The sequence below is a fragment of the Dama dama genome, chromosome 18, assembly GCF_033118175.1.
Source record: "Dama dama isolate Ldn47 chromosome 18, ASM3311817v1, whole genome shotgun sequence".
In the NCBI taxonomy this organism is placed as follows: Eukaryota; Metazoa; Chordata; class Mammalia; order Artiodactyla; family Cervidae; genus Dama; species Dama dama.
Genome location: NC_083698.1, coordinates 59880960 through 59906873, shown reverse-complemented (window position 1 = coordinate 59906873; position 25914 = coordinate 59880960). Strand labels below are relative to the sequence as shown.

The following is a 25914-nucleotide window of genomic DNA, read 5'->3' as shown; positions in this document are numbered from 1 at the left end:
TGTTCAGTCACTCAGCTGTGTCCAACTCTGTGACCCCACGAACTGCAGCACACCAGGCCTCCCTGTCCTTCACTGTCTTCTGGAGTTTGCTCAAACTCATGTCCATTGAGTCAGTGATGCCATCCAATCGTCTCATCCTCTGTCATCCCCTTCTCCTGCTTTCAATCTTTCCCAGCATCAGGGTCTTTTCCAATGAGTCAGCTCTTTCCATCAGGTAGCCAAAGTATTGGAGCTTCAGTTTCAGCATCAGTCTTTCTAATGAATATTTGGGATTGATTTCCTTCAGGATTGACTGGCTTGTTCTCCTTGCAATCCAAGGGACTCTCAAGAGTCTTCTCCAACACCTCAGTTTAAAAGCATCAGTTCTTCGGCTTTCAGCCTGCTTTAGTGTGAGAGATTTCCGTCTACCTCCCACTGGCCACCCCTAACAGTAAGGGAGACTGGGAAATACACATTGGCTCTGTGTCAGGAGGAAAAAAGATTCTAGTGGGCACCTCGTTGTTTCTACATGGACTTTTAGCTTGAGTGGGTTGAACTTTCTCCTGAATGTTATGGTTAAGTCATCCTCCACCTTAACATATGGACATGATCTATAAAGAATGATTTTTTGGTATGTTATATTCACTGCTGGTAATCCCAACATATTGTAAACCTTGAATAAATCTTAGCTCAAATAATGAAACAGTTGTGGATGCTGGATAGGAGTCTTGGAGATATTGAACCTTGCAGGATGGACTCATGGAAAGAAAGCTGAGGCAGGTAAGTTAATTAGAAAGCGAGGGTGATAATCTGATAGAGTTGATTTAGTGCAATTACAGTAAGAATTAGTGCACTTTTAGAACCAGAAATGTTTGCTTCTGCTTTTTTAACTTTCTTGGTTTACGGCAAAGCCCTGGCTTATAGTTTAGCCAGAGTCCCTGCTGAGTTGAAATCATAGAAGCAGGTTGTGAGCTGAAAGGGCCTGGGACTTTCTTTGGAGGTATTAATTGGAATGCAGCCTCGGGACTTGGGCTATGCCACAATTCTGCAGCTCAAACAAAATAAAACCTGACCAAAGCAGCAAACTTAAATTGGAGTTCAAGTTACTTTAACAGACTCTAGGGAGACACAAACTGCAGTTGTATTATGCATGCAAAATTCACTCTTTGACCTTATTGTAAGGAAAATTACTGGAGTGTACACAGTCTCTGGCCAGCTTTCCAGTGTGTTGGACAAGTTGACGGCCATGCAACTATGCAATATTTTTCTTAAATTTTCATTTTAAAATATGCTTGAAAAATAGATGCTGATCCAACAAGAACAGAGAATATTGATGAAAAGAATACATTCTCTGTGCACCTAAGAGAAGCCGACATCTAGGCAACCTCATGTGGCCCAAGGCTTCTAGAATTGAGGAAGTTAAAAGCTAAGGATAGCCTTCTGCCTCCCTCTAGATTTGACTTTTGTGGTTTATGTATAAGCTGGGGCAGACCTCAGAGTGTGACCAAGACTCAGGTTATGCACCTCTGAAGTCTGGTGATGAGCCAGAGTCCAGGATTATGCAGTTGAGTGAGGAAACTCACTGAGAACAGCTAGGGATTCCTGGGAGATTTTTAGTGATTCGTGCTGATCTGGAAATAATGTAAAAACAACAGAAGGACTTTTTGTGGTATTTTTGTGTGTTTTCTATTGGTTTGGGGAAGAAGCCAACCTTAAAGTGGCTTAAAAATAATAAATATTTAAAAAGACATAACATGCTCTACCCTTTTCATCTGTCCCTACCAAAAAATAAAACTTGCATAATGAAAATGGCAGGAATAGGAAGGGAAAGCAAAAACAACAGGCGATAGTAGTGTGCTCAGATGGGAATGAATAGGATCCAGACGGCTAATGTCTGGTGTTAACACAGAGAGTGCTGGAGAAGGTGTGAGGAAACGCTATGAGGGAATCTTTCCCTTGCGAGGCCCAGGGCTCTTTGAGGCGTGAGTTGCTTATTTCCTGAGGCCTCTCAGGATAAAAATTCCAGGCTTGAGGCAACGGGTACTTTTGAGGGTCTACTAGTTTGGTTTCCAGCTCAAATTCTAGAGAAGCCAATTCATTGAAATGTCATTTGCCTAGTGATTGATCTACTAAATTTACTGATTTTTTTTTTTTTTTTGGTAAAGAAAAAAAAAACTGAATTATTCACAAATTTGATAGTAATTCATATTGCACCAGATAGTTTTCACTTGAGCCTTGCAAAGCTGTTGAATGTAAATTGACTGGAAAGCCCCCAAATTTTTTTTTTTTTTTTTGTCTTGGCTTTATGGAATTCAGTTACAAGTTGCTGAGGCTGGAAAAATAGGTATCCCTGCTAAGGAATGGAGAAAGGAAGTTGCTATGTTCATCTTCACATCCCGGAGGGGCAAGAGATACTAATGGGCAGGGAAGCAGGGGATACTGAGGAAGAGAAGGAACGGATGTCAGAGGTGATGGATGCTGGAGGACAGAAAGGGTCAAGAAGAGAGACAATGAAAGATCCGAAGACTGTAGATTTTCCGAGGCTGCTGAAGTCTTTTTAATATCAGTCATCATAAATCTTCTATTTGATTCATAGAAACAGATTAGATTAGCTGAGTGACTTCAGTGAAATGGTTCTTCTGAATGTTGGCTTCCAGTGTATCCATTTTCAGCATATTGACTGACTTCCCCAAATGTGAGCTTTGCTGAGTCATTCTAGCAACACCATTAAGGAGTAATCAAAAGGGAAGTCTTCCTGGAGGAAGCTTTAGTGCAGGACTAGAAAGATGGGGACCTGAAAGAGGAAGACACATCTCAGTAGAACCCCCAAAGTTGCTTTGTTGCCTTGGGCTTGGAAAAGAGGCCAACCTGTCTGGGTTTGCCAGAGACGTTTCCTGGTTATAGTACTGAAAGCCTCAGATCTCAGCCAAACTGAGAGGGTTGGTTGGTCTTAAGAGCCAAAATGCTCAGGTGGCTCAGATGGTAAAGAATCTGCTTGTAATGCAGGAGACCAGGATTCAGTCTCTGGGTTGGGAAGATCCCCTTGGAGGAGGGCATGGCAACCCACTCCAGTATTCTTGCCTGGAGAATGTCATGGACAGAGGAGCCTGGTGGGCTACAGTCCATGGGATTGCAAGGAGTCTGACATGACTGAGTGACTTTCACTTTCACTTCAAGAAGAAAAAAAAGATAAAGGTGGTGGTGGCAGTGAGTGGGGAGAGATGATGGTGTGCCCATCGCTTTAGAGGCAGTCTTCTCATGGGTACAATTCATGGCATCTACAGGGAAGAGCGCAGGATACCTAGGGGCAGTTGCCCAGGTCTGAGCAATCACCCCGGGACCATCCTCAGGAAAGGCCTAGGTTTGTTCCAGATAGTTTGGTTAGACACTATATATATGCACGTACTTTTCTAAATGTGCTTTTTCTCCTCTTTTCTTTAGGGAGGCAGGACACAGTGCGTGAGAGAAGTCTGTCCCATTCTCTCCTGTCCTCAGCATCTTAGCCACATTCTCCCAGGACAGTGCTGCCCCAAATGTTTGGGTGAGTGAATGTTTTCAGGTCAAAGAACAATGTAATTTATTCTGGGAGTTTCTGTGGAGAGTCGTCTGCTTTGTTAACTTGAGGTTCTCAAGTTGTGCTATTTCATGGCTTCTTAGAGACAACACCTTCTTCTGATTACCTGAGTGTAAGGTGTGGTGGCTCAGTAGGTAAAGAATCCACCCACAATGCAGGAGACCTGGGTTTGATACCTGGGTCGGGGAGATCCCCTGGAGGAGGAAATGGCAACCCACTCCAGTATTCTTGCCTGGAGAATCCCAGGGACAGAGGAGCCTGGTGGACTACAAGACCATGGGATCGCAAGAGTTGGGCACATCTGAGAGAATAAATCACCACCAAGGTGTGTACCAGGGTTTATTTCACTTCTGAGCCTCCCCAGAACTTTCTTTTCTCTTATCTTCCCCTGTAGTTGTAAACCTGGTATCCCAGACACCCTGGGATAATAGCCTCTTGTGGGGAGAATGGTACTGAGGAAACCATCTTTAATTGGAAATATGATGATTAGTAGCAATGTATTTTTGTGGGGAGAACAACATTGAGAAACTGTCTTTAACTGGGCATCTGACATTTAGTAGGAATGTATTTTAAAGGCATGTGAGGACTTCCCTGTCAGTCCAGTGGTTAAGACTCTGTACTACCAATGTGGGCGTTGGATGGGGGATGGGGGATGGGGGCAGGGGTGCGAGGGTTCAATCCCCGGTCAGGGAACTAAGATCGCACATGATTCGAAGCATGACCAAAAAAGAAAAATAAATAAATAAAGGCATATGAAGTAAACAGAGGGAGGAATAGAGTGTTATTTTAGAGGCAAAAACATGTAGGAGGATAACATGCCTCAAACAAGAGGTTTGGAAGGGAATAATGAAAAAGTCAATAAAAGGATTAGCTATTCCTTTTTGAACAATTATTATGCACTAGGTACCATGTGAAGACTTCAGGAACTTTTTTCTCATTTAATTTTCTCAAGAGTCTGTGACCTAGAGGTGCTCAGTATAGAATTCTGATGTGTATTAATAATATAGGCACCATTATTAGTTTTGTGCTGAGAAAGAAGTAGAATTCCTAGAAGGTAGCACAGCTAGTGAGCTATGGAGTTGACTCCTGAACATGAGTCTCTGTGATTCCCAAGCCCACGATTTAACCTGCTGCTTCTCAGCTTTCCTGGTAACATGGAGAGTAGCACACGTGTTACCACCTGAAGAGAAGAACCCTGGAAGGAGGGTCTCTAGAGCACGGAATCCTTTGGTTTTTATTCGTAATCTATCTATCAACTTCTTCCATGTGGCCTTTGGGTCATTGAGTTGATTGAGCTTGACTGTTTAAGATTCAGATAAAAGTAGCTTGATCCATCTAATGAATACAATAGAATATGCAGCATCCCCACCAATATCTCCAGGGGTCCTTGGCTTGTATTTTCTCATCACCGCTGGCTTTGTGTTTTTGCTCCTGCTGCTTTTTTCTATTTGTTCCCTACCTCTTCCTCTTCTACCTCCTCCTCCTTCTCTTCCCATTTTTGTTCCTCTTCCTTTCCCTCCTCCATCTGCTTCTTCAACATCATTTTGTCCTTTCAGGAAAACCTCCTCACCCTGTCTTTTCACATTCTGCGGTGCTATTGAATCAAGGCTTGTGTAGGGGATTTCACTGAAGGTTTACAGTAAGAGAGGCTGATTACTTTTCAGGGAGGCACAATGAATAACAGAAACTGAAATATTAAGCTTGCTTTCTTCTTAAAAGGTCTCAGCTACTTTGCCTTTAGGAAAATATCACTGTTTGTCTCTTTTCTGTGGAGTCCAGCCTCCAATCCTTACTGTCCACACTCTTTCCTTGAATCTTCTGTCTTTTCTTTCATACTTTGCTTCCTCCAGTCGAAACCCCTGTTGATTTATTTTTATCACTCCCAGCTTATCATAGCCATACCCTGAAGTCTATCTTCCTACAATTGAATTGGCCAATAAAGGTATCTTGTTAAATGAAGGCAGCTTTCTCTTCTTTGAAGGATTCTGCTGCTAACTCTTCATCTAATAATGTTTGCCTTCCTTCTGTGTATACACACGCAAACACACACAAACACGCACCTGCTTTTAAAGTAATTTCATAGATATTATCAGAACAAAGGAGAATTGTTTAGACATGACTGACTGAAGGCATTTCCACTGATGTGTGTGCTTCTTGGGTTGCCCACGTGTGTTTGTGCCCCCGGAAGAGAAGTAGCCAGTTCACTGTTGTTGAAACCATCATGCTGTGGGTAATGGTGGAAACAGGGCCCCATCTAAGTGAGAAAGTCGTCCCAGAGGAGGTGTGGCCTGGGGGCCTCAACTTGAGGATAAGTAGGCTTGCCTAGAGAATCCTGTGGACAGAGGAGCCTGGTGGGTTGCTGTCCATATGCTTGCAGAGCGTCAGACATGACTGAAGCGACTTAGCATGCGTGCATGCATTGAAGAAGGAAATGGCAACCAACTCCAGTATTCTTGCCTGGAGAATCCCGGGATGGAGAAGCCTGGTGGGCTGCCGTCTATGGAGTCACACAGATGGACACAACTGAAGCGATTTAGCAGCAGCAGCAGCAGGCTTGATTAAAGCTCTGAAGGTGGTATCGTGGATATGCTGAGTCAGATCAGATTCTCATATGAACAATGACTGTTGTATTGAATGCAGATTTTTCTGTCTGTTTGTAGTCGTAGGTCGGACTACAAAAGGAACAGTAAGTCTTAGGAAACAAAAATCCTAATTCTCCCAAATGAGACCTTTACTGCTGGGCTAAGCCCCAGCGGAATAAAGTGGAAATGGCTTAAATTAGGCTATACATGAAGTCTCTGAACCATTCTTTTGAATGTTTTATCTTATTTTGAGCCATGATGACTTTGGGATTTAGGTAAGATTGTATGTTCTTTGACAGTAGAAAGAATGGGTGGGTATGTTGTGTGACATACCCACACAACAGAAGACAGGAGAAAAAAAAAAAGGTAAACACAGCAATGCTTAGTAGATGCTGAAATTTTAGGCTAACTAGACTTTTGGATTTTGGGACACTGATTTGCTGTTCAGTTTTCCTGTGAGCAGGATTCATTCAGACGACATACACCTGCCTTTTGCACCCGATGCACCTCTTAGAGTCACACGGCCCAAGATCAGATTTGAATTATATGTGCTGTGTGCTCAGTTGCTCAGTTGTGTCTGATTCTTTGCGACCCCACGGACTGCAGCCCATCAGGCTCCTCTGTTCATGTGGATTCTCCAAGCAAGAATACTGGAGTGGGTTGCCATTTCCTTCTCCAGGGGATCTTCCTGACCTAGGAATTGAGCCCACATCTCCTGAATTGGCAGATGGATTCTTTACCACTGTGCCACCTGGGAAGCCTATTTGAATTATACCACCTCTAATAATGATAATACTTATCTGCCATTGGTCATATTTGTGCAGGGAGATTAAACTCAAGCCTTTTTTGTTCAGTAGTCTACTGATGTATCAATCCACCAGTCTAACTACAATAATATAATATATATTATATAATATATAATAATATATATGATAAAAGACAGGACAAGGCAAACCATGTTATCACAATTTGAAACAAATACTCAATTGAAGCAGAGCTGTTTTTAATTCTTAAAGGACAGAAATATATCTTTGATGGAATAATATAGAGGACAGTGTTTAAAGCAGTGAAAAATAATGTCACCATCATTTCTGTAGTAAATTAAAAAAAAATCTGCTTAGGGGTTTTTCTGCTCAGGGGTGACACTCTTTTATAGAGTGTCCTAAATCAAGGTGTGATATGACAGGTGTGATTCTGATGGGGTGCGTGGCCTGCACACAGATTTCTGATGCTTCAGACACCCCTTGGGAGTTACTTAGAGGAAGACCTAGAGAAAGGATGAATTCTGTATTTTTCAGGTAATCCTCTGATTTAATCTGTAAATCTTTACAAACTTCAAAAGACTCAGAACCTGAGTATACACAGAAGAATGCCTGTTTCAGTTGGGATATTGCTAATTGTTAGGTGCACATACAGTCATTATGCTAAATTTTATATAACCATAAAAAAGTTTTTGATGGTATACTTTAGCACTGACATTGTAGTTAGAGATGGTAATGTGTTATTGGGAGGAGGCATTTTGATATCATTTTATGACAAGTGAACTAAGTCAGGCCTGGAGAAATCAAGCTCAAGGTCACTCGGGAGTCTGTATGTGGGACTCAAGTTAAAATTATCACAATCATCTTTTGAGGCAAGTTTGCTTCTTGTAGGGAGAACTAAACTAATGATTTAATTCTACATCTATACTGTATCCCAGCTTTGAGGTTGACTCTTAATGGGAAGATGGCATTTTTCTTGACACCTACTAACAGTAATTCCAACAATTCTAATTCCGAGAACAGCATTTCATATGTGTTTATAGATACTTCAGCATTTCATTTGGTCTCCAATGAAATAGAGATTGCTTTTAATCTTTTTACAGGAAGAGTGTGGGTATAAATCTTATGAGTGATGATTAATCTTTGACTTCTCAACTTAGTCCTTAATTGAAGTAACATTTCAGAGATATTTTTATGTGCTCCAGGGAGTAGAAACTCAAATACTGAAAGAAAGGAGGAAATTGGATTACACTCTTTATTTGGGGTTGATTTTTTTTTGCCTTTTGGGTCACCAATCAAATCCTTACGTCAGGGGAAACCAAGGTAATTCTGCAAGAGGTTGTGATGACTGTGGGAGGTTGAACACTGGGTATGTGGAGTTGGATTCTTCCTCTATGTGATCTTTGAGTTAGCATCACCCTTGATGCCAATGGACTTGTCATTTCTTCAACTGAGATACTATCTCATTAGTTTTTCTTTTTGCTCATCCTAGTCTTCTTTGGATATCTTGACTTCTCCTGCCTCTTCCCTGCCAAAACCCACTTTCTGGATAATTTTACTCATTCTTTAAGATACGGCTCAGGCAGCACATCCTCCAAAAAGTCTGCTCTGTCCTCTCTGTCCACACAGTTCCTATATTGGCTTCTTTCCAGAACTGACTGCCTTATTGTATTGAAATCATCTTTTGTGGATTTGTTTCCCCAGTAGACTAAGCTCCATTGGGACAGAATGTCTTAGTCATCCTGGTTCACTAGGATGAACTCATAATAAAGATTTGTTAAACTTACAAGATTCAGTATGGAATCAAACTCTTTTTAGCAAAAACTCTTTGAGGTCATGATTCCTTGGAATCCCCTAGAAACATGTGACCCATGGCTCTGTATTTGTGCACTAGATTTATCTGGTCTTGTGGGAATGTGTAACAGTCCTGTGCTATAATTGCTGATGATGAAGTGGGATATCCCTGACTTCTGTCTTGCTAACACTATGCCATTGCGTCTTTCTAGGTCAAAGGAAAGTGTTTGACCTCCCATTTGGAAGCTGCCTCTTTCGCAGTGATGTTTATGACAATGGATCCTCTTTTCTCTATGATAACTGCACTGCATGTACCTGCAAGGTAAGATGGTTCTGAAGGGCTGTGATCCAACATGGATAGCATTTTGATTTTAATGTTAACACTATAGCCAAACATAATAATGTTTATTTATGGGAACAAGGCATTACTGATGCCACTTTATCTGTAAAATTATACTGCATGTTCACAAGGAAGTTTAGACATAGGATCCAAATTACAAATCACTGTCATCTTCCCAGGACCAATAAGTTAGCTCTGGGGATGAGAATTAAACTCTGAGGGGCTGAAGGACTTATAAAAATCAGACAAATACACGTGGCAGTATTCTCTGGCTCTAATTATTCAGTATGAATTCTCGGGCACACCTGGCAATAAAAATGACTTTGACCACATGCAAGAGAAAAGAAGCCAACTCATCAGAAAAGACTGTTGCTGGGAAAGATCGAGAGCAGGAGGAGAAGGGGGCAACAGAGGATGAGATTGTTGGATAGCATCACCGACTCAATGGACATGAGTTTGAGCAAACTCTAGGAGACAGTAAAGGACAGGAAAGCCTGATGTGCTGCAGTCCACGAGGGAGTCAGGCATGACTTAGCGACTGAACAATAACAATAAAGAGAAAAGAAAGGCATGGGTTCACAGTTTATCACAAAAATAAACCTGGTAGTTTGGGAAGAGAGTATTTATGTGTTGTTCATCGTACCATTTCTTACTTGAGTCATTCCCCCCTTTCCTCAAAAGGCAACCACACATCTAGTGACTGGTAAAGAAAGAATTCTCAGCTCCAGAAATTTAAAGGGATTATGCACATCACACATTCCTAGGCTATATTTATATGGTGATTGAGTTCTGAAACCGAGAAGAGAATCATTCACACGGAAGATTTTAGGACCATTCATTAGCAAGTTAACTGAAACATCTGTGTGACATGAGTTTAGAATAATACATTTTGGGGGTGATAGTTGTTGTTTGTTTTTAATAACCAGAGGTCTGGAGAGGGAAAGAGGAACTTTTTTCACTGTCAATCAGTAGCTGGGATTAGAGTTCAGAAGTTCCTGATTACTCAAGGCATGCTTTGTTAATGAGCATGCGCTCCTTCAAGGAAGTGGCTGAGTAAGGGCTGAACTGTCTGTTCCCTAGCACTGAACAGCAAGTAATTCCAAAGGCTGGAATTACTTTGCTGAGGCCCTCTCCTCTCTTTCGTGGTTCATAGAATCCTGTGCTAAACCTATAGCCAACTCCTTCTGTTGGCCTTGGCCTCCATCCTCTGGACTTCTCTTTCTCTCCTGGAATTTCACAGGTTATAACTTCCTCCTGGGGATACTGAGCCTTTGATGAAACACATCACATTCCCGATTCTCTTGATTGCAGAAAAGCCAGGCATCCCGGGAATAGAAATTAGTTATGCTTGTAGCATTTTGGGTCTCATTCTTTGAGAGATTCTTCGAGAGATGATTAGCCAATATGTCCCAATACTCAAAAGAAGCGTAACTGAAACTGTTCCTTCAAGATGTTTTTTATCAGAGTATGAGTTCACGGTCATTTTGGGGAAATGGAATACTTGAAGAATCAGGCTGCAATCATTTGGGGTGATCAGGGTTGTTTTGTACCTGTTTAGAGTTTCCCTCTCCAGTATCCCCATCCAGTGAGTGCCATGGTAGGCGCAGGACATAGTTCTCTGAACGCAATTCAGTTTCAGGTTTCTGTCTGCCTGCAGTGTCCTCATCTTTCTGGAGTTTGATTAGCAAACCCCTCTTCATTCACAGCAGCCTTTCTCAGGTGTCACCTCTTCTAGTGAGGTTTTCCCGACCCACCTAGATAGGTAATTGTTACATCTTCTCTGCTAGCCCTACACCTTTACTAGTTCTTTTTACCGCATTATTATATAGTCTTTGTTCAGATGGTTATCTCTTCTCTTTGTGAGTTCCTTGAGGACAGGCGCACATCCATCCATCTCTGTATTCTAATTGCTTAATCCAGTTCTAAGCAATGATCTAATGGTATTGTGTGTGTGTGTTTATTTGTGTGTGGTGGGGGATGGTTGGTTGTGGGTATATATTTAATGAAAGTTGGGAAATCTATCATGAAGTATGCACTATTCTAGAGCTGGTGAGTGCCGTTGTTTTTCAAACTTGAAATTAAAACATGCTGTTTGACAAAGGATTTTTTCCATTTTATGAACTGACTTATTTCCATGTGCCAGGCACTGTGCCAAGTACTCTGCATATTCCATTAAACTGCATAATAAACTTGAGAGGTGTTATCATCTCCATTTTGAAGATGAGGAATCCAGGGCACAAGGGGATGGATTTGTACAAGACAATACACTTAGTAAATGAACTGGCATTCTACCCTGGTCTTATTCAATTCTACATCTTATCCACTGTGTGATTTGATTTGAATAACAAATGCCTTTTATTGAAGGATCATCTCATTGTCATATCAAGAGGATAAGTTAGTGAGAGTATAGTAGATGGTACCAGAAGTGCCTTTTGAAGTCATAGAATTGATGTAGAAGCTGCAGAAGTTACGTCTGTCAATTTACACAACCTATTTGTATTCAAGGCTCCAAAGTGAGTCCTCTCTCCAAGCTTACTGATTGGGTCTATGTCTTAGAGAGGGGTTTGGTCTCATTTCCCTGCTCTTGGTTCACACTGACTCAGCACTTTGAGGTCATTGCCAATCTACCCTGGGACACTTCTTTCCTCCATCCTGTCTTCTGCTAAGTTTCATAAATATTTTGCTCTTATAGTCATTCCACCTGACATTTTACTCCAGGTGAAATTTCAGCTTGTTGGCTGGGAAACTGGAAAAATTTACTTTTCTTAGGCGCCTCTGAACTTTTTTCCCATGCATTGTTGAATGAGTCAGTAAGTACAGCTCACTTGGCTATTTTGTCTATGGAATGCCACTTCTTTTGAAATCAAGCCACACTCCTTAATGTTATAGATATAGACTTGTCACCCTTAGAGTTTAGGTGCCCTTGATTAAGGTCACACAGTTGATGGAAGACCTGTAGAACCCAGACCTAGCTTTAGAATTGCTCGTTTGGTTCCTTTGTGAACATGGAACACACTAAGGAGTTTCATCTTCACAGGGAGCATGAGCTCTAAATTTTTACTCTTTGATCAAAGATGTCCTGAGTTTACTGTCAGTTCTTAGAAGGTGTCATAAAGCCATGGGGGAGACCTGAGGGAACACTGTTAAGGAGGGTTGCAAAAGATGAGAAGGGCAGGAAAAAAGAAGGAAACTGGTTGGTCCATAGTGCACTGGGCCTTCTTACTCAGTGGCTGGAGCAGGATATCCCATCAGTCTCCTGAGCGTTAACTGCTAAGCCCTTGGAAAGTGGGGGGCATATGTCACACTTCATAGCTTCCTCTTCTTCTAGTCCAGATACTTAGTCAGCAAATAAAATTTTGAGGTGAATGAAAGGTTTATTGCAGTGAATTAGAATATGGTATCTTCGATCCCTGGGTTGGGAAGATTCCCTGTAGAAGGGAAAGGCTACCCACTCCAGTATTCTGGCCTGGAGAATTCCATGGACAGTATAGTTCATGGGGTCACAAAGAGTTGGATGTGACTGAGCGACTTTTACACACATCTTCAGCATATTTTTTAAAGAAGTTAATTGTGGGTTGTTAAGGGAAGACCAGGACTTCCCTGTAGCTCAAACAGTAAAGAAACTGTCTGCGATGCAGGAGACCAGGGTTCCATCCCTGAGTTGGGAAGTTCCTCTGGAGAAGGGAATGGCAATCCACTCCAGTATTCTTGCCGGGAGAATTCCATGGACAGAGAAGCCTGGTGGGCTACAGTCTGTGGGGTTGCAGAGTCGGGCATGACTGAGTGACTAACACACACAAAGGAAGACCAGGTAGGATGTTTGGTGGAGGTGGAAATTGTTTTTAACTTCCAGTTTGCTTTTGGGCCCTCAGGACTCCACTGTTGTGTGTAAGAAGAAGTGCTCCCACCCTGGTGGGTGCGACAGAGGCGAGGAGGCCTGTTGTGATGACTGTCTCCTACGAGTGCCCCAGGAAGACGTCAAGGTGTGCAAGTTTGGCAACAAGATGTTCCGGGTATGTCATGAGCCTAGCTCGTCGGAACCACTATATGATACTGAGTTGTAGAGAGCTCCTAGCAAAGTGTAGATTGCAGTATTTCATATTTTGTGTATACATGTATGTACGTGTAAATGTACTTATTTATATTATAATATATGTACATATACGTTTAGAGTCAAGGACAGTTGGGGTAGAGAAGCAACGGTTTGAAAATGTGTTTTCCTTGGCTTTACTTTTGGTTTATAACATACATTAAACCAGTAAAACATTGCCTTTTCTAAATGTGGTGGCCAGTGGTTGGGGCTGAGCTGAGGAGTCCCCTGATGGTGCAGCTGTTGGTACCCAAACACCTGGGGACAGCAGTCAGACATGTGCGGTGCTTCTTGCCAAGATCCTGGTTCTCTTAGAACTTTTCCACTAAGCTCCTTTTTCAGAGAGAGATTTTCTCATTGGGAAGATGTTTGGGTGAGGTTGTGGCCAGCAGAGCAGTTGAATAAAGATGAGACAGTCCTGCCCCAGCTGAGTTAGTAGGGTCGTCTGCTGGCCATCTCAGGTGTGTTTTACATGGTTTCCTAGTGCCGTGGGTGGGAAGTTGGCCAGTGACCATTTAAATGTTAGGATTGAGATCATTGACTTTGTCCAAAGTGCTGCCCATTTAGTTTGTTTTCCCCATGGGTGGAGGGAGTTTCTCTGTACCTGAAGGTGTCATCTCAGGGTACTCTTGAGAATTGAGACCCTCAGAATCAAGTCAGAGATGGAGGCCCCTCAGGCCCTCTGCACTTGGCTAGACTTCCTATTACAGAGCTGAAGGGAGCGTCTTGATTCTTAGGACATCTGTAAAAAGACTTGATGTGTCATGCCTAAGGGAATGGCGTCACATGTGTGTATGTGTGTATGTCTGTGTGTGTTGTGGTTCCACCAGGCTTCCAAAACTACTCATGTGTCCTTTTCACACGTCATCCTCTGTCTCTGGAGCATCCAGATGTGGTAGGCTCACCCTGATGACACTGTTGTGCAAAGTGCTTTCCAGGCTCCTCACAAAAAGGTTCCTTCATATACATGGACGGGACCTAAAGTAATTTATGGAGTCCTAGAAATGCACACTCAGAGAATTTGCAATAGTCAGATGCCCTTTAAAACAGATTCAGTCAGAGAAATAAAAGGCACTAGAAACTTAGGTAGTCCTTAAAATACCTTCCAAAAATGAGAAGGAAGAGTATGAGGCATAGGTGACATCAAAGATCTGGGCTGGTTTTCTGTTTTTAATAAAATTTGCTGCTCAGATCCAAAAGCCCAGAAAGGAATCCTTGCTCTGTTTTCAGGCCTAAATCTATTGCCCATGATCTTTTTTCTTACAAGCAAGAATACACGTTACTGCATGTTCCCAGAAGTACAGGATTTTTGTGGCTGGGCACTTGGCAATTGCAGATTATAAATCCAATAAGCCAAAGAGATGCCTCAAACAGCCTTTTCTGGGCTAGAAAATGTGTCCCAAGTACTACCCAGCCTTTTAGGAGGAGAGTATCAGATAGGCAGGGACATGGGATGAATAACTCTTGGAGTTTTCTGTCTGTGCTTCACATTTTCAGATGGTTTGCTGGTCAGATGTCTGCCTGGCAATGGGAGTCATATGGATTAGTCTCCATTCTTTGCATGTTCGTGCCCCATGTGGGCCAGAACCATGTCACATCTGGGAATAAACTAACCACCTCCGGACATCTCAATTAACTAGTGGCATCTGGGAGAACTCAAATTTTTCAGTCCTATCAAATGGAAAAATTAGACCCTTGTTGTTGCATCATGTAGGAAAAGTCTTGTTTGTCTCCCAGGGTGAAGCTAAGTAAACAATGCAAGAGGAGCAAGATGCAAATATGACTTGGTTTGATGTGCAAGCATTTTTTTTTTTTTTATACCCTGGAGAGGAAATGTGCACGCGCATGCACACACACACATGCACACACGCACACACACGCGCACACACACACACACACACACACACACACACACACCCTAAGATCTAATGTTTCTATTAGATCAGTTAGATGTAGATAAACACCTCAGAGTAATTCAATCTACTGATGGAAGCCATCACTCAGGGAAAGAAATGCTTTCCTTGACAGACCAATCCTAGCCTGCTGGACTAGCTCCCATCAGCCTCCAGCTTATGGAAGAACTCTGTGGTCTCTATTGCAGGATGGAGAGATGTGGTCGTCTGTCAACTGCACCATCTGTGCTTGTGTGAGAGGCAAGACAGAGTGTCGCAAGAAGCAGTGTGTTCCCATCAGCAGCTGCCCTCAGGTTCGTCTGTAGGTTGACTTTCTCTTTACCTGAGCATCTTGAGAACCATCCTGTATGTGGCATGGTCACCTCCCATCTTCTGAACACAGAATTCAGATCCTCCAAAACTTCCAAGTTCCCAAATAGACACGTGTCCTTTGCAAAGCTTGCTCCTTGTTCTTTATGGTTCTCACCCAGATTTTAGCCTAGCAGGGTAATAGCTCTTACCTCACTCTGGTTTTCACTAATCTCTCCCAGTTTTTTGTTTTAATGTCTCCAACTTCTGTTTGATCAGCTCCCTGATGTCTTTTGCTGGGTTTTCTTTTGAATATCATAACTATCCTTTCATTTTACCTCTCTCTCTCTCTTTTTAAATTAGTTTTCTTCCCATAGCCATTCAAAGGAATATGTGGTTGTTTATTAATAAATTCCCTAAGGAGTTTCACCTGCCCAGTGGCACCCTCCAACCCCTTTTCTGAAGTTTCCTTCTCCAACCCGGGCTCTGTTGTAGTCCTGAATGGAAATGGCGTCTTTATGGAAATACCTCTTTTCAAAAACCCGTAGTTCAGTGCCCTGAATAAAGCATCCATTATCTTCCAAAGCATGAGCTTCATTGAATTCACCTCAGCAACTTGAAACCTTTCAAGGTTTTATGCATTTTGGGAAAATGTCAAGCCTATTCAATACCTTCCAGTGAATGAAAAAATACATCCATATATTCAGGACATGTCTTCCCTTCTCTGTCAGAGACAGCGTTTAATTTTATTCACATCTGTTATTATTATAAACAAAAAGTTGCTGTTTTTACGTGAGTGCCAAATGAGGCACAAAAAAACAACAGCTGTTGCTATTGCACAACTGAATAAAGGGGGGAGAAAAAAAGAAAGAAAAAAAGAAACCCTAATTAGTCTTGCTTTAAAAAGCCTCAGACATAAAACTGAAAACCTCCTATAAAAGAAAAAAAAAAAAAACACACCAGGAGATACAATAAGGAGAGTTGAGCATGGTCTACTTATAAATATTCATTGGGAAAAATGGTATCACATCATTTTTGCCCGTCCTCGGGGAACCCTCACTGCTAATGAACTCCTGTGGCACATGTTAGGAATAATGGGCTTCCTTATTCTACAAGACAAAGACAAAAGGCTGAGCCAGCCTGGTGGCTCGAGTAACCAGCCTCTGCAGGCCCTGGTGGAGTTCCCAGCTTCACTTGAGTCCTGCCACTTGCGGCAGGTGTGGTGGCCTGCATAGACCTCTTGCCGTGGGGAGGTCAGGCCTCTTTTTGTTACCAGCATCTTGGTTCATGTCTCTTCTTTGTGGACCATTTTTGGGCCAGGAGCATCCGTCTCTCCAGGCGCAGGTCTGGTGTTCCCCCACCCCCACCCCCACCCTACCCGAGTCTTCTTGTCTGAGCCCGTCAGGCAGTGTCTGGCTCCTGCCTCAGGGCCCACCTTTTTGTTTCTAGGCAGTTTTCCAATCATTCCTTCGGCTCACACTTTGCCTTCTCAGGGGCCAGCACAAGCACTTTGGAAGGTAATTTAGTTCTACCATAGAAATCCTATTATATACTTACTTCCCCTCCCCTGCATTGCTTGGGGAAATTAATTAAAAAAAAATTTTTTTTTTAAGAAGCAGACGTATTCCTGCTCTATCCTTCCTGGCTACTATACATCTTTTTCCAGAAGTTTGCTTGCCTTGTTGAAGAAGGATTGTGTGGTTGTGTTCCCTTCTTGACAGTCCCCCAGGGGCAAAAGAGTGCATTTGGTGAGAAGGACCAAGGGTTCCACTGGGGACAGGGTCATTATGACAGTCATTCCATCACTGTTAATATGTCCTGAGACTTCCTCTGTAGTCACAGGACCAACTTCATCTGATACTGAGACACCCCCCACCCGAGTGAAGTGAAATCACTCAGTTGTGTCTGACTCTTTGCGGCCCTGTGGACTGTAGGCCACCAGGCTCCTCCGTCCATGGGATTTCCCAGGCAAGAATACTGGAGTGGGTTGCCTTTTCCTTCTCCACCCAAGGTGGGTGCTATTACTAGGTCCTTCTTACTGATGCTTTCATGGGGTGTCCAGAGATCCTCAGCGAGTTCCACATAACTCAGGAGCACAGCTTTCTCTTGATTTATTCCCCACCTAATTTAGTGATGTTTCCAGCCCTTCTCTCACTTTCTGAAGAAAGGAAGTGGCTGTTTCTGTCAAGATACAGATGCAGGGAATCACAGAGTCACCCTTTGCTGGGGCCTTGGTTTAAACAGCTCTGAGTTCAGACAGAGCACTGTATGCCATCATTCCATCAGCCGGAGCCAGTCTGCTTTGCATTGGTCCTCAACTGCTTTTAGGCACAAAAAGCCAAAAGAGTCCTCTGGGCCGAATAGAAACAGACAACAGACCTCTTGGCCATGAAATTGTCGTGTTGCCCCAAACCATGGAGGGCGGCATGGCACGGAGTTTTGAGTCTCATTCAAACCTGTCATAGCCTTTAATGTACCTTTTTAAAGCATCAGACATGGTTCGAATTCTTTAATTATCAACTGCCACCTTTTTTGTTGTTGTTGTTAGTGTGATTTGTATTTTAAGTACCTAAATCTACTCTTGATGCAATCAACAGGTAGTGAAACAGGGCTTGACACAGTCTCGGGCCACCACTCTGTGATGTTTCCTTAGTCTCCTGTAGGAAAATGAAGGAAAATGCTCAGCTCACTAAGTTTTTGTGCATCTTAATAACAAAAATTATAATATGTTATAAATATTAACTTATTTTAAATCCTTACAGTTAGCCTGATGTTAGGTAACCTAAGGAGAATATCTAATAGGATGTCTGTTTCATAGCATATGCTTCCTTAATGTTCATTTTCTTCCACAATTCTTCTCCCCTGCGATTCCACTGAGTCAGAGATAAAACAATGTCAACTCTGATAAGGGTCCTGAGATTATGCATCTTCCTTTAAATGTCAATCATTAGAAAAAAATTAGAAGACATGCGGTAGAGGAGATTACACTGTTTTTCCAGAAAGGTAATGGAAAATTACTCAGCATTTCAAAACCCTTAGCCACATTTGGCTTTGACTACATAATAGTCAGGGATAGCATACCACTCTCTGAAAGAAGGAATCAGGTTGAATTTCATTTGTGGCACAGATATTGTTCATATACATAAGCCCAAGCTTGGGTTACTGTTTATTTTTGGCTCCCTCCAATAAGCAGAGACAGAATGAAAGCTTTGCATAGATTGATAGATTGACAGCCAATTCCCATTTCTACATGTGTGCACTTGGTCTCTAGAGGGCTAGATTTGAGTATCAGTGAAAAGGTGGAATCCAGACTGTCTCCATCTTCCCTCCATGTGAGAAAAATCACACCAATGAAATCTTTAGGGATTATATTTCTCTGAGGATAAAAACAGGAAAGCTTTTTGAATGACTTTGCCTGGCTGTAGAACCTGATACTTAAAACTTCATTTTCACCACCATCATCACCATCTGGGCATCGAGTTCAAATACAGCTTGGACGGATTTCATTGATTTATCTGGTATGAGATTTAAAAAAGAGTTTTGTCCTCAGCAGACCCTGTTTATTAACACTGAACTCCTTTTTTTTTTTTCTTGATTAGGGTAAAATTCTCAACAGGAAAGGATGCTGTCCTATTTGCACTGAAAGTAAGTTTATTGAAAATATGCTATTAATATTTATTTTGCATTTTATAGTACAATAAGAAAAATGGTGGTGTAAGTTTTCAGCCTCTTATTTCTGTAGGAATAGAATGGGATCATCTTACCTTGCTACAGACAATTAAAGTCAATGGTAATCCTTGTACAGAAGCACAATTAAGACAAACGTGGATGTTTCTGCTGGGATTTGTTGCTATGAGAAATTTAGAAGACATATGGTCTGATGAGGTTTTAGGAAAGGCCAGATAGCTTTATGTGCCTTTTAACTGCTAATAGCATTTGCAGCCATAGTGACTAAAAGATAATGATATCCTGTAAAGCCAAACATTATATATAATCTAGGAGAGATTCTCCTTCCTTCATTATGAAGCCAAACAGTTGCCCGTCTTCCTCCCTCACCCTCACCACTGCTTCATCACTGTTTCACTTGGGCACATCTCGTGTTGTTCCTGGTAAAGAGAAAACAAGAGGTTATTTGGTTGGCAACGGTGTAGCCATCCTGTTATTTTTAACTGAGTTCTTGAAGGCTCTCTCTAACACAGCCATTTTGAAAGCCGTCTGGGACTGTACTACCCACCACTTAGACAGCATAGCAACAGATTTCATGTTATCCCCACATGTAACTGTGCCCAGATCTGTTAGCAAACCACTGTTTCAGTCCCCTCACATTCATATGGTTTCTAGATAGCTTTCTGAAATGTTTCACTGAAGGAGGAGTATTCATAATGTCACTGTCAAATTAGTATGATAAGCAGGATTAACCCAGCCATGGAATCTATTGGGATGTATTTTGTGAGCCATTCAGGCTTAGAGAAGTGGGCTTTGATGATAGTTTAAAGCAGCTTGCACATGGAAAGAGGTTTGTTTATTTCACTTGTCTGAAATCAGAGTTTATATTACTAAGAGTTATCCTGGCTCTTCTTTTTAGACAATAGATACATAGGTTCATTATATATATTACCGTATATACATACATTGCTGTTCATACATACATATATATATACATATATATATCACTATTTTTTGAGACTGAGAGATATTAAACAATTAGGCACTGTACACTGGATAAAAGTGCTGGCTGAATTAAGGAAAATTAAGTTTTAAACTTAATGAAAGAATTTTTCTGTAAAGATAAGGAAGTACATAAATTAAGTCAAAGGAGGCCAACTAAGTATATTAGTAGAGCCTGGGAATTATGCAGGAAGAAGAATTAGCTACGATTAACACACCAGTTGATTTTAAAACATGTGTATAAACTATTACATTTAATCATCTTCCCAGAGACTCTCTGAGGAAATTTTGTTTATGGATGGTTTGGAGGCCACTTCCAGCTTAATTCTTTTTTAGATGTGCAGAGTCAAGCCTAAATTGATGAAGTTTTCCTCTGTATCCATGTCAATGAAGATGTTTACATTTCCCTAGAAAGTATCTCCTAGTTAAAGTATAGACCGACCACCAATGAACAGATAGGTTACATCTGCCTGTCTCATGCTGTCAGGCAGGAATACTGCTTATCAGCTTAATAAGAAAATGTATGGCCAGTCTTGTACAGAAATAGCCTAAATCTTGAATTACCAGACTTTATGTTACAAGGATGATTGTTGAGATCGTTGAGAGGAAAGCTACATTTCATTATTAGTTTATCCACTATGGGCTAGTCTTTCCAAATATATTGGGTTCACCAAAAAGTTCCTTCAGACTTTTCCATAACATCTTACATAAAAAATCCAAAGGAACTTCTGAGCCCCACTAATAGCATACTGGTGACTTATTAGAAAACAAAAAGAAAAGAAGAACAGAAGGATGAGTGTGACAAAAACCAAACCAGATTTTTAGCTGGTCATATTAAATATTGATTGGACACGTGTTGTACGTTGTATTGTAATTATAAATGTTGTCCATGTGAATAAGTCTGTGACTTCTGCCACTGAGAGAGGCAAGTTGGCAATGGAGGAGTCACCCAGCTGCAGGGATGCCAAGGAGATGACTGATTCTGTGCACCTGTGTCCAACAGGTCAATATGGGACAAGTCCAGGCCTGTGGTTCTTGGTCCAGATCGAGGTGATATCATCAGATGGCGATGTCTCAATTTCCTTTGGTGTTCTTTCCATCTGTTTACTCTTTCTCGCTCTCCAGCAGTTCTTCCATCAATGCTGTAAAACACATTCTACTTGGAGAGGTTTATTTGTTCAGATTGAGTTATGAGATGGGATGACTTCCAATTTTTTTTAAGCAATGCCTAGATTTTCATAGCACATTCAGGTAGACTTAGTCCGATGTCCTTTAGCTGCAGTCTAGAGACCTCCTATTTTGAAATTCCTTTGTCATCGTATCCAAGATCCAGAATAAACCTTAGAGCTCGTTTTTTTCCTCCTACGTCAATTATGAAAACTCTTCTGGTGTATGAATTTCTAGAACAGGCAAATGAAGTTTGAAGTACAAACTAAGGCTAGTATTTTCTAGAACCAGAAAAATGACTGATTTCTGTCTCAGTCAAATAAGATCACACATGCACATATATACCCTGCTAGTTACTACAGAGTTTCCAACCTCAGTGTTATTGATTGTTTGGCCAGATAATTCTTTGTGGTAGGGGCTGTCCAGTGCATTGTGTGATGTTTAGCAGGGTCTCTGGCCTCTACCAACTAAATGTCATTTAGCAACCCAACAATATCTCCAGAAATTTCCAAATGTCCCCTGGGGGGGCAACATCACTCTTGGTTGAGAACCGCTGGTACTCTAAACAGAAGTAGCAGCATGGGTTAATCCAGAAACAAACACCTATGGTACTAATAACAGTAAATTGACTCTTGTAATTAATTAATTAATTTTAATTAGAGGATAATTGCAATATGATGTTTTTGTCATACATCAACATGAATTGGCCACAGGTATACATGTGTCCCCAGAGAAGGCAATGGCACCCCACTCCAGTACTCTTGCCTGGAAAATCCCATGGATGGAGGAGCCTGGTTGGTTGCGGTCCATGGGGTCGCTAAGAGTCGGACACGACTGAGCAACTTCACTTTCACTTTTCACTTCACACATTGGAGAAGGAAATGGCAACCCACTCCAGTGTTCTTGCCTGGAGAATCCCAGGGATGGGGGAGCCTGGTGGGCTCCCATCTATGGGATCACACGGAGTCGGACACGACTGAAGTGACTTAGCAGCAGTAGCAGCATACATGTGTCCCTTAACACACTGATGAGATGGAGTAGGAGCATAAAGTGAGGCTGACCTTTGCTGATGTAAAAAATGACACTGCAGAAGCCTTTGGATTTAACTGAATGTGTTTCAGTGTTTTCATTGCCTAGCTCTAGAAAAAATTTTTAAAGGTATCATTATGTCTCAATTGATTCAAGTCACCATCTTTGTTTTAGTTGCTAGGAAGCTAGAAATAAATTTGTATCTCATCTCCAATAGCATGTGGCTTTTGAGTAATATACTTTCTCCTGACTTCATCTTATATGTCTTTTACCTTTGAATGTTTTGGATTGTTTAGTATGGATGCATGTAAGCTATTTCCAATCCTCTTTTGAAAGGAGGCAAGATAAATATAAGTGTTAGTCACTTGAGTCATGTCCGACCCTGTGACCCCATGGACTGTAGCCCATCAGTCTCCTCTGTCCATGGAATTCTCCAGGCAAGAGTATTGGAGTTAACCATTCCCTTCTCCAGAGGATCTTCCCAACCCAAGGATTGAACCTGGGTCTCCTTCATGGCAGGCAGATTCTTTACCATCTGAGTCACCGGGGAAACCCATATTATGTATGTAGAATGGCAATCCACTCCAGTATTCTTGCCTGGAGAATCCCATGGGCGGAGGAGCCTGGTGGGCTGCAGTCCATGGGGTCGCAAGGAGTCGGACACGACTGAGCAACTCACACATACACACACACACAGATATACACACATATGCATAAATAAAATGGACTGATTACATAGCATCCAATCTAAAACTTATTTTGGTTATCTGCAGTAGTTAAATGACTATTGCATTATTTCCAACAGTGACATTGCATCACCTGTTTCTAAAATCCTGTAGAATTCCTGCCTTATTGACCTGCTTAATCTGCCTTGGTAGTGTTTGAGGCTCTCAGACCTCTGAAAGGAACAGTGAAGAGAAAACTCAAACATGTAGAGCATTTTTATAGGCTTCTCCTTAAAGTCAGTGCTAATAGTAACTTATAGTTACCCAGGTAAAATGATTGAGGTGCAAAATTGTTATACTCCTTATAGTACAGTAGTCTTCAAAGTCTGAAAGACCAATGATGATTCTATAAAAAGACAGTCCTCTTAAAATCAGACCTGAAGAAAGTGTGAAAAGGATTACTGTTAGTTTGGAGGATTTATTTAACATAAAGTATTTAAAGTGAGCTAAACAAACTTTATGAAGCTTTGGTGTAAATGCTGTTTCTTGCTAAAGTATGAGCTATAGCTTAAAGCAAGTCCTGCTTTCCCTGAGCTGAGTGTCAAAGGACTGTGAATTGGGTGCCAAGAAGGCCACTGTCTGTTGTGTGTGTAGCACTTGGGTTTGTGTAAAATGTTATCTTACTGTGTGTTGTCAAACTGTAGGCAGAATCTTGACCCAACAGAGACCCGAATCAGATAAATTCTTTGCTGGCAGAATGTTTGTTTTCATACATGGAAATAGTACTCAGTGGCAAAATTTTCACTAATAAGAGATGGAGCGGGGTGTGTGTGTGTGTGTGTGTGTGTGTGTGTGTGTGTGTGTGTGTGTAGAGAATGAGAGAGAGAGAGAGACTGACTTTGAGAAAAAATTTAATCTCCTAACCATCTGTTAGATCAGAGGCAACCAAAGGTAATCCAGACATAGATGCCCAAATATCTCTGACTATCTCAGATTCGTTAAGCTACATCAGTCTTAACCATCAGAATCCCAACCCCAAAGGAAAGGTCACGTTTACATAACACAGAGGAGGGTAGGGTATACTGAGCACAGCTGTGCATTTAATTGAAATAACCTCAACTACATGTCCCACAAGTAATAGGAAATATTAGGTTTCAGCAACTTAGGGTGCGAGGAGGCTCACAGTTGCCAGGTGACTTTTTAAAACCCCCAAGAGTTAGATTTCCAGCTGTGTGCAGCACTGGGGTGTCTGCTGTCCAAGAGGGCCCCTATATGCTGCTTGCACCCACCACGGACATGGTGGAATTGCCCTGGCTGGTCTTGGCACATCTTTCTTAAGTTCTTGAGCATGGCTACAGCAATCTCCAATTAAAGAGTAGTTGGAGAAGGGGAGGATGCAACAAGTTACTGAAATAGTGACCTTGGGGTCCATTTTATTAGAAGTCTCCTCTGACAGAGGTTCTGCAAATTAGTAATGCTGAGTTTGAGCAAGGTTTCTGGCCTCCAAGACTGTAAGCAACTCCAGGTCCCTGGATGTCAGGAGTCTGTCCTTAACTCAAGAAAGTGAGGAAATTTGAAACCGGAGCTCAGGATGCTTGTAGAATAAGAAATTGTGGTGTTGACTTTAGCCCTGCCGAGGAGGTGTTAAGCTAAGTAGCCATTGAAGTTTCTGCTCCAGTATCTGGAGGTGGGTTTGTCACTGCTCCTGAGGCTCAACCAGCAGACGGGGTGGCAAATAAAACCCAACTGTATGTACCACAAGTGGTGGCTGGGAAACCCCACACAGGCAGGAGCGGCATTAGAAGGGAGTGAGGGAATCAGTTTATGTTCTGCTTTATATACTGCTCTAAGGAATATTGTTTATTTAATGTTCTGGCTGTAGATTGATGTAGAGTTGGAGGGCCCTGAGATTATTAGGGGTCCCCTTCTATCCACGACCTATTGTCAATTTCAACAGGGTGTCAGTGTTTCTTAAGTTGTGACTGTTAACAATCATCACCACCACCATCATCATTGTCTAACAATAATGGCAGTAATTGTAATAGCAACAGCAGCCAATATCTATTTAGAATCTGCTATGTATGGAAACAGGTCCTAGGCTGTCTTTGTTTATCTTATTTGATCCTCACAGTCCTTTTGACCATTTTATGGCCAAGTAAATGTCATTAGCTCCATTTAACAGCCAAGGAAACTAAGACTTTGAGGTTAAGAATGATGCCCGACATAGGTTGTGGAGCCCAAATCAAGCAAGTCTCGCCCCAGGGCTTGGACTGGAAATTCTATCTTTGACTTCTCAGTCATTTTGTTTGATTTGATAACCAGTTGCAGTTAGGAAGGGAAGAGAAGGTCTGGAGGGCTTTTTGACTGGTGGGGATTAGAGATTGGAGAAGGATTTTAGGAAGAGTTTCTAATTAGACAGCGTTTCCCTCTGCACCACCCAGGAAGAAATGTAGATTCAGACGCCCATACTTTCATCTCCCTGGCGATACCTTTACCTTTCTGCTCAGGTGCAGAGCAGCTGGTGTGCTCTGTGCTCAATGGAAAATCAAACTGGCATGGTTTCCCACGTTATTCATTTTTCCAGGTTTTTTTTTTTTTCCTCTTGGAAACTCAAGGTTGAGATGCTTCCAGCAGTAAATGAAGATCTCCCAAATCTTCTTACTTACAATAATAAAAGACATGTAATTTGAAATTTGGAATAACTGTGTATAAAGTCCATCAGGAGTAAGAAAGAACAAAATCTCTTTGCCAGTCAAGCTCATCACCATTTTAGCATCATGGAATTGTACAAATGAATGGACCTTAATGTAAGGTCAACCTTCCCACTTCTTAGGTAAGGAAGTTGAGGCTAATGGTAGTATTAACTGGAAGAATGAGGATAAAAACCTGAACATTTTTTATTCCCTACTCCAATATTCATTCTATATTATTGTATGGAATTTTGATTGGGAAAATATTTTTAATATAGATGTACCATTATTAAATCATTAATTAAAAGTGACTTTGTTGCCTAATTTTGGAAGAGTATATTTTATACATAAAGATATGTATAAATTCATTACTA

General features: G+C 41.6%; 1 protein-coding gene across 5 annotated transcripts in view; it reads left to right on the top strand.

Moving 5' to 3' along the window:
* Nucleotides 1-25914, top strand: part of BMPER (BMP binding endothelial regulator) — a 249470-nt gene that overhangs the window by 139795 nt on the left and 83761 nt on the right. For 3 of the 5 annotated variants that reach the window (XM_061165388.1, XM_061165386.1, XM_061165390.1), the window contains exons 7-11: nt 3421-3520; nt 8903-9012; nt 12903-13043; nt 15222-15326; nt 18921-18966. In XM_061165388.1, coding sequence (XP_061021371.1) covers nt 3421-3520; nt 8903-9012; nt 12903-13043; nt 15222-15326; nt 18921-18966 — 502 coding nt within the window. The remainder of the gene's footprint in view (nt 1-3420; nt 3521-8902; nt 9013-12902; nt 13044-15221; nt 15327-18920; nt 18967-25914) is intronic. The other 2 variants (XM_061165389.1, XM_061165387.1) reach the window with 1 other exon arrangement.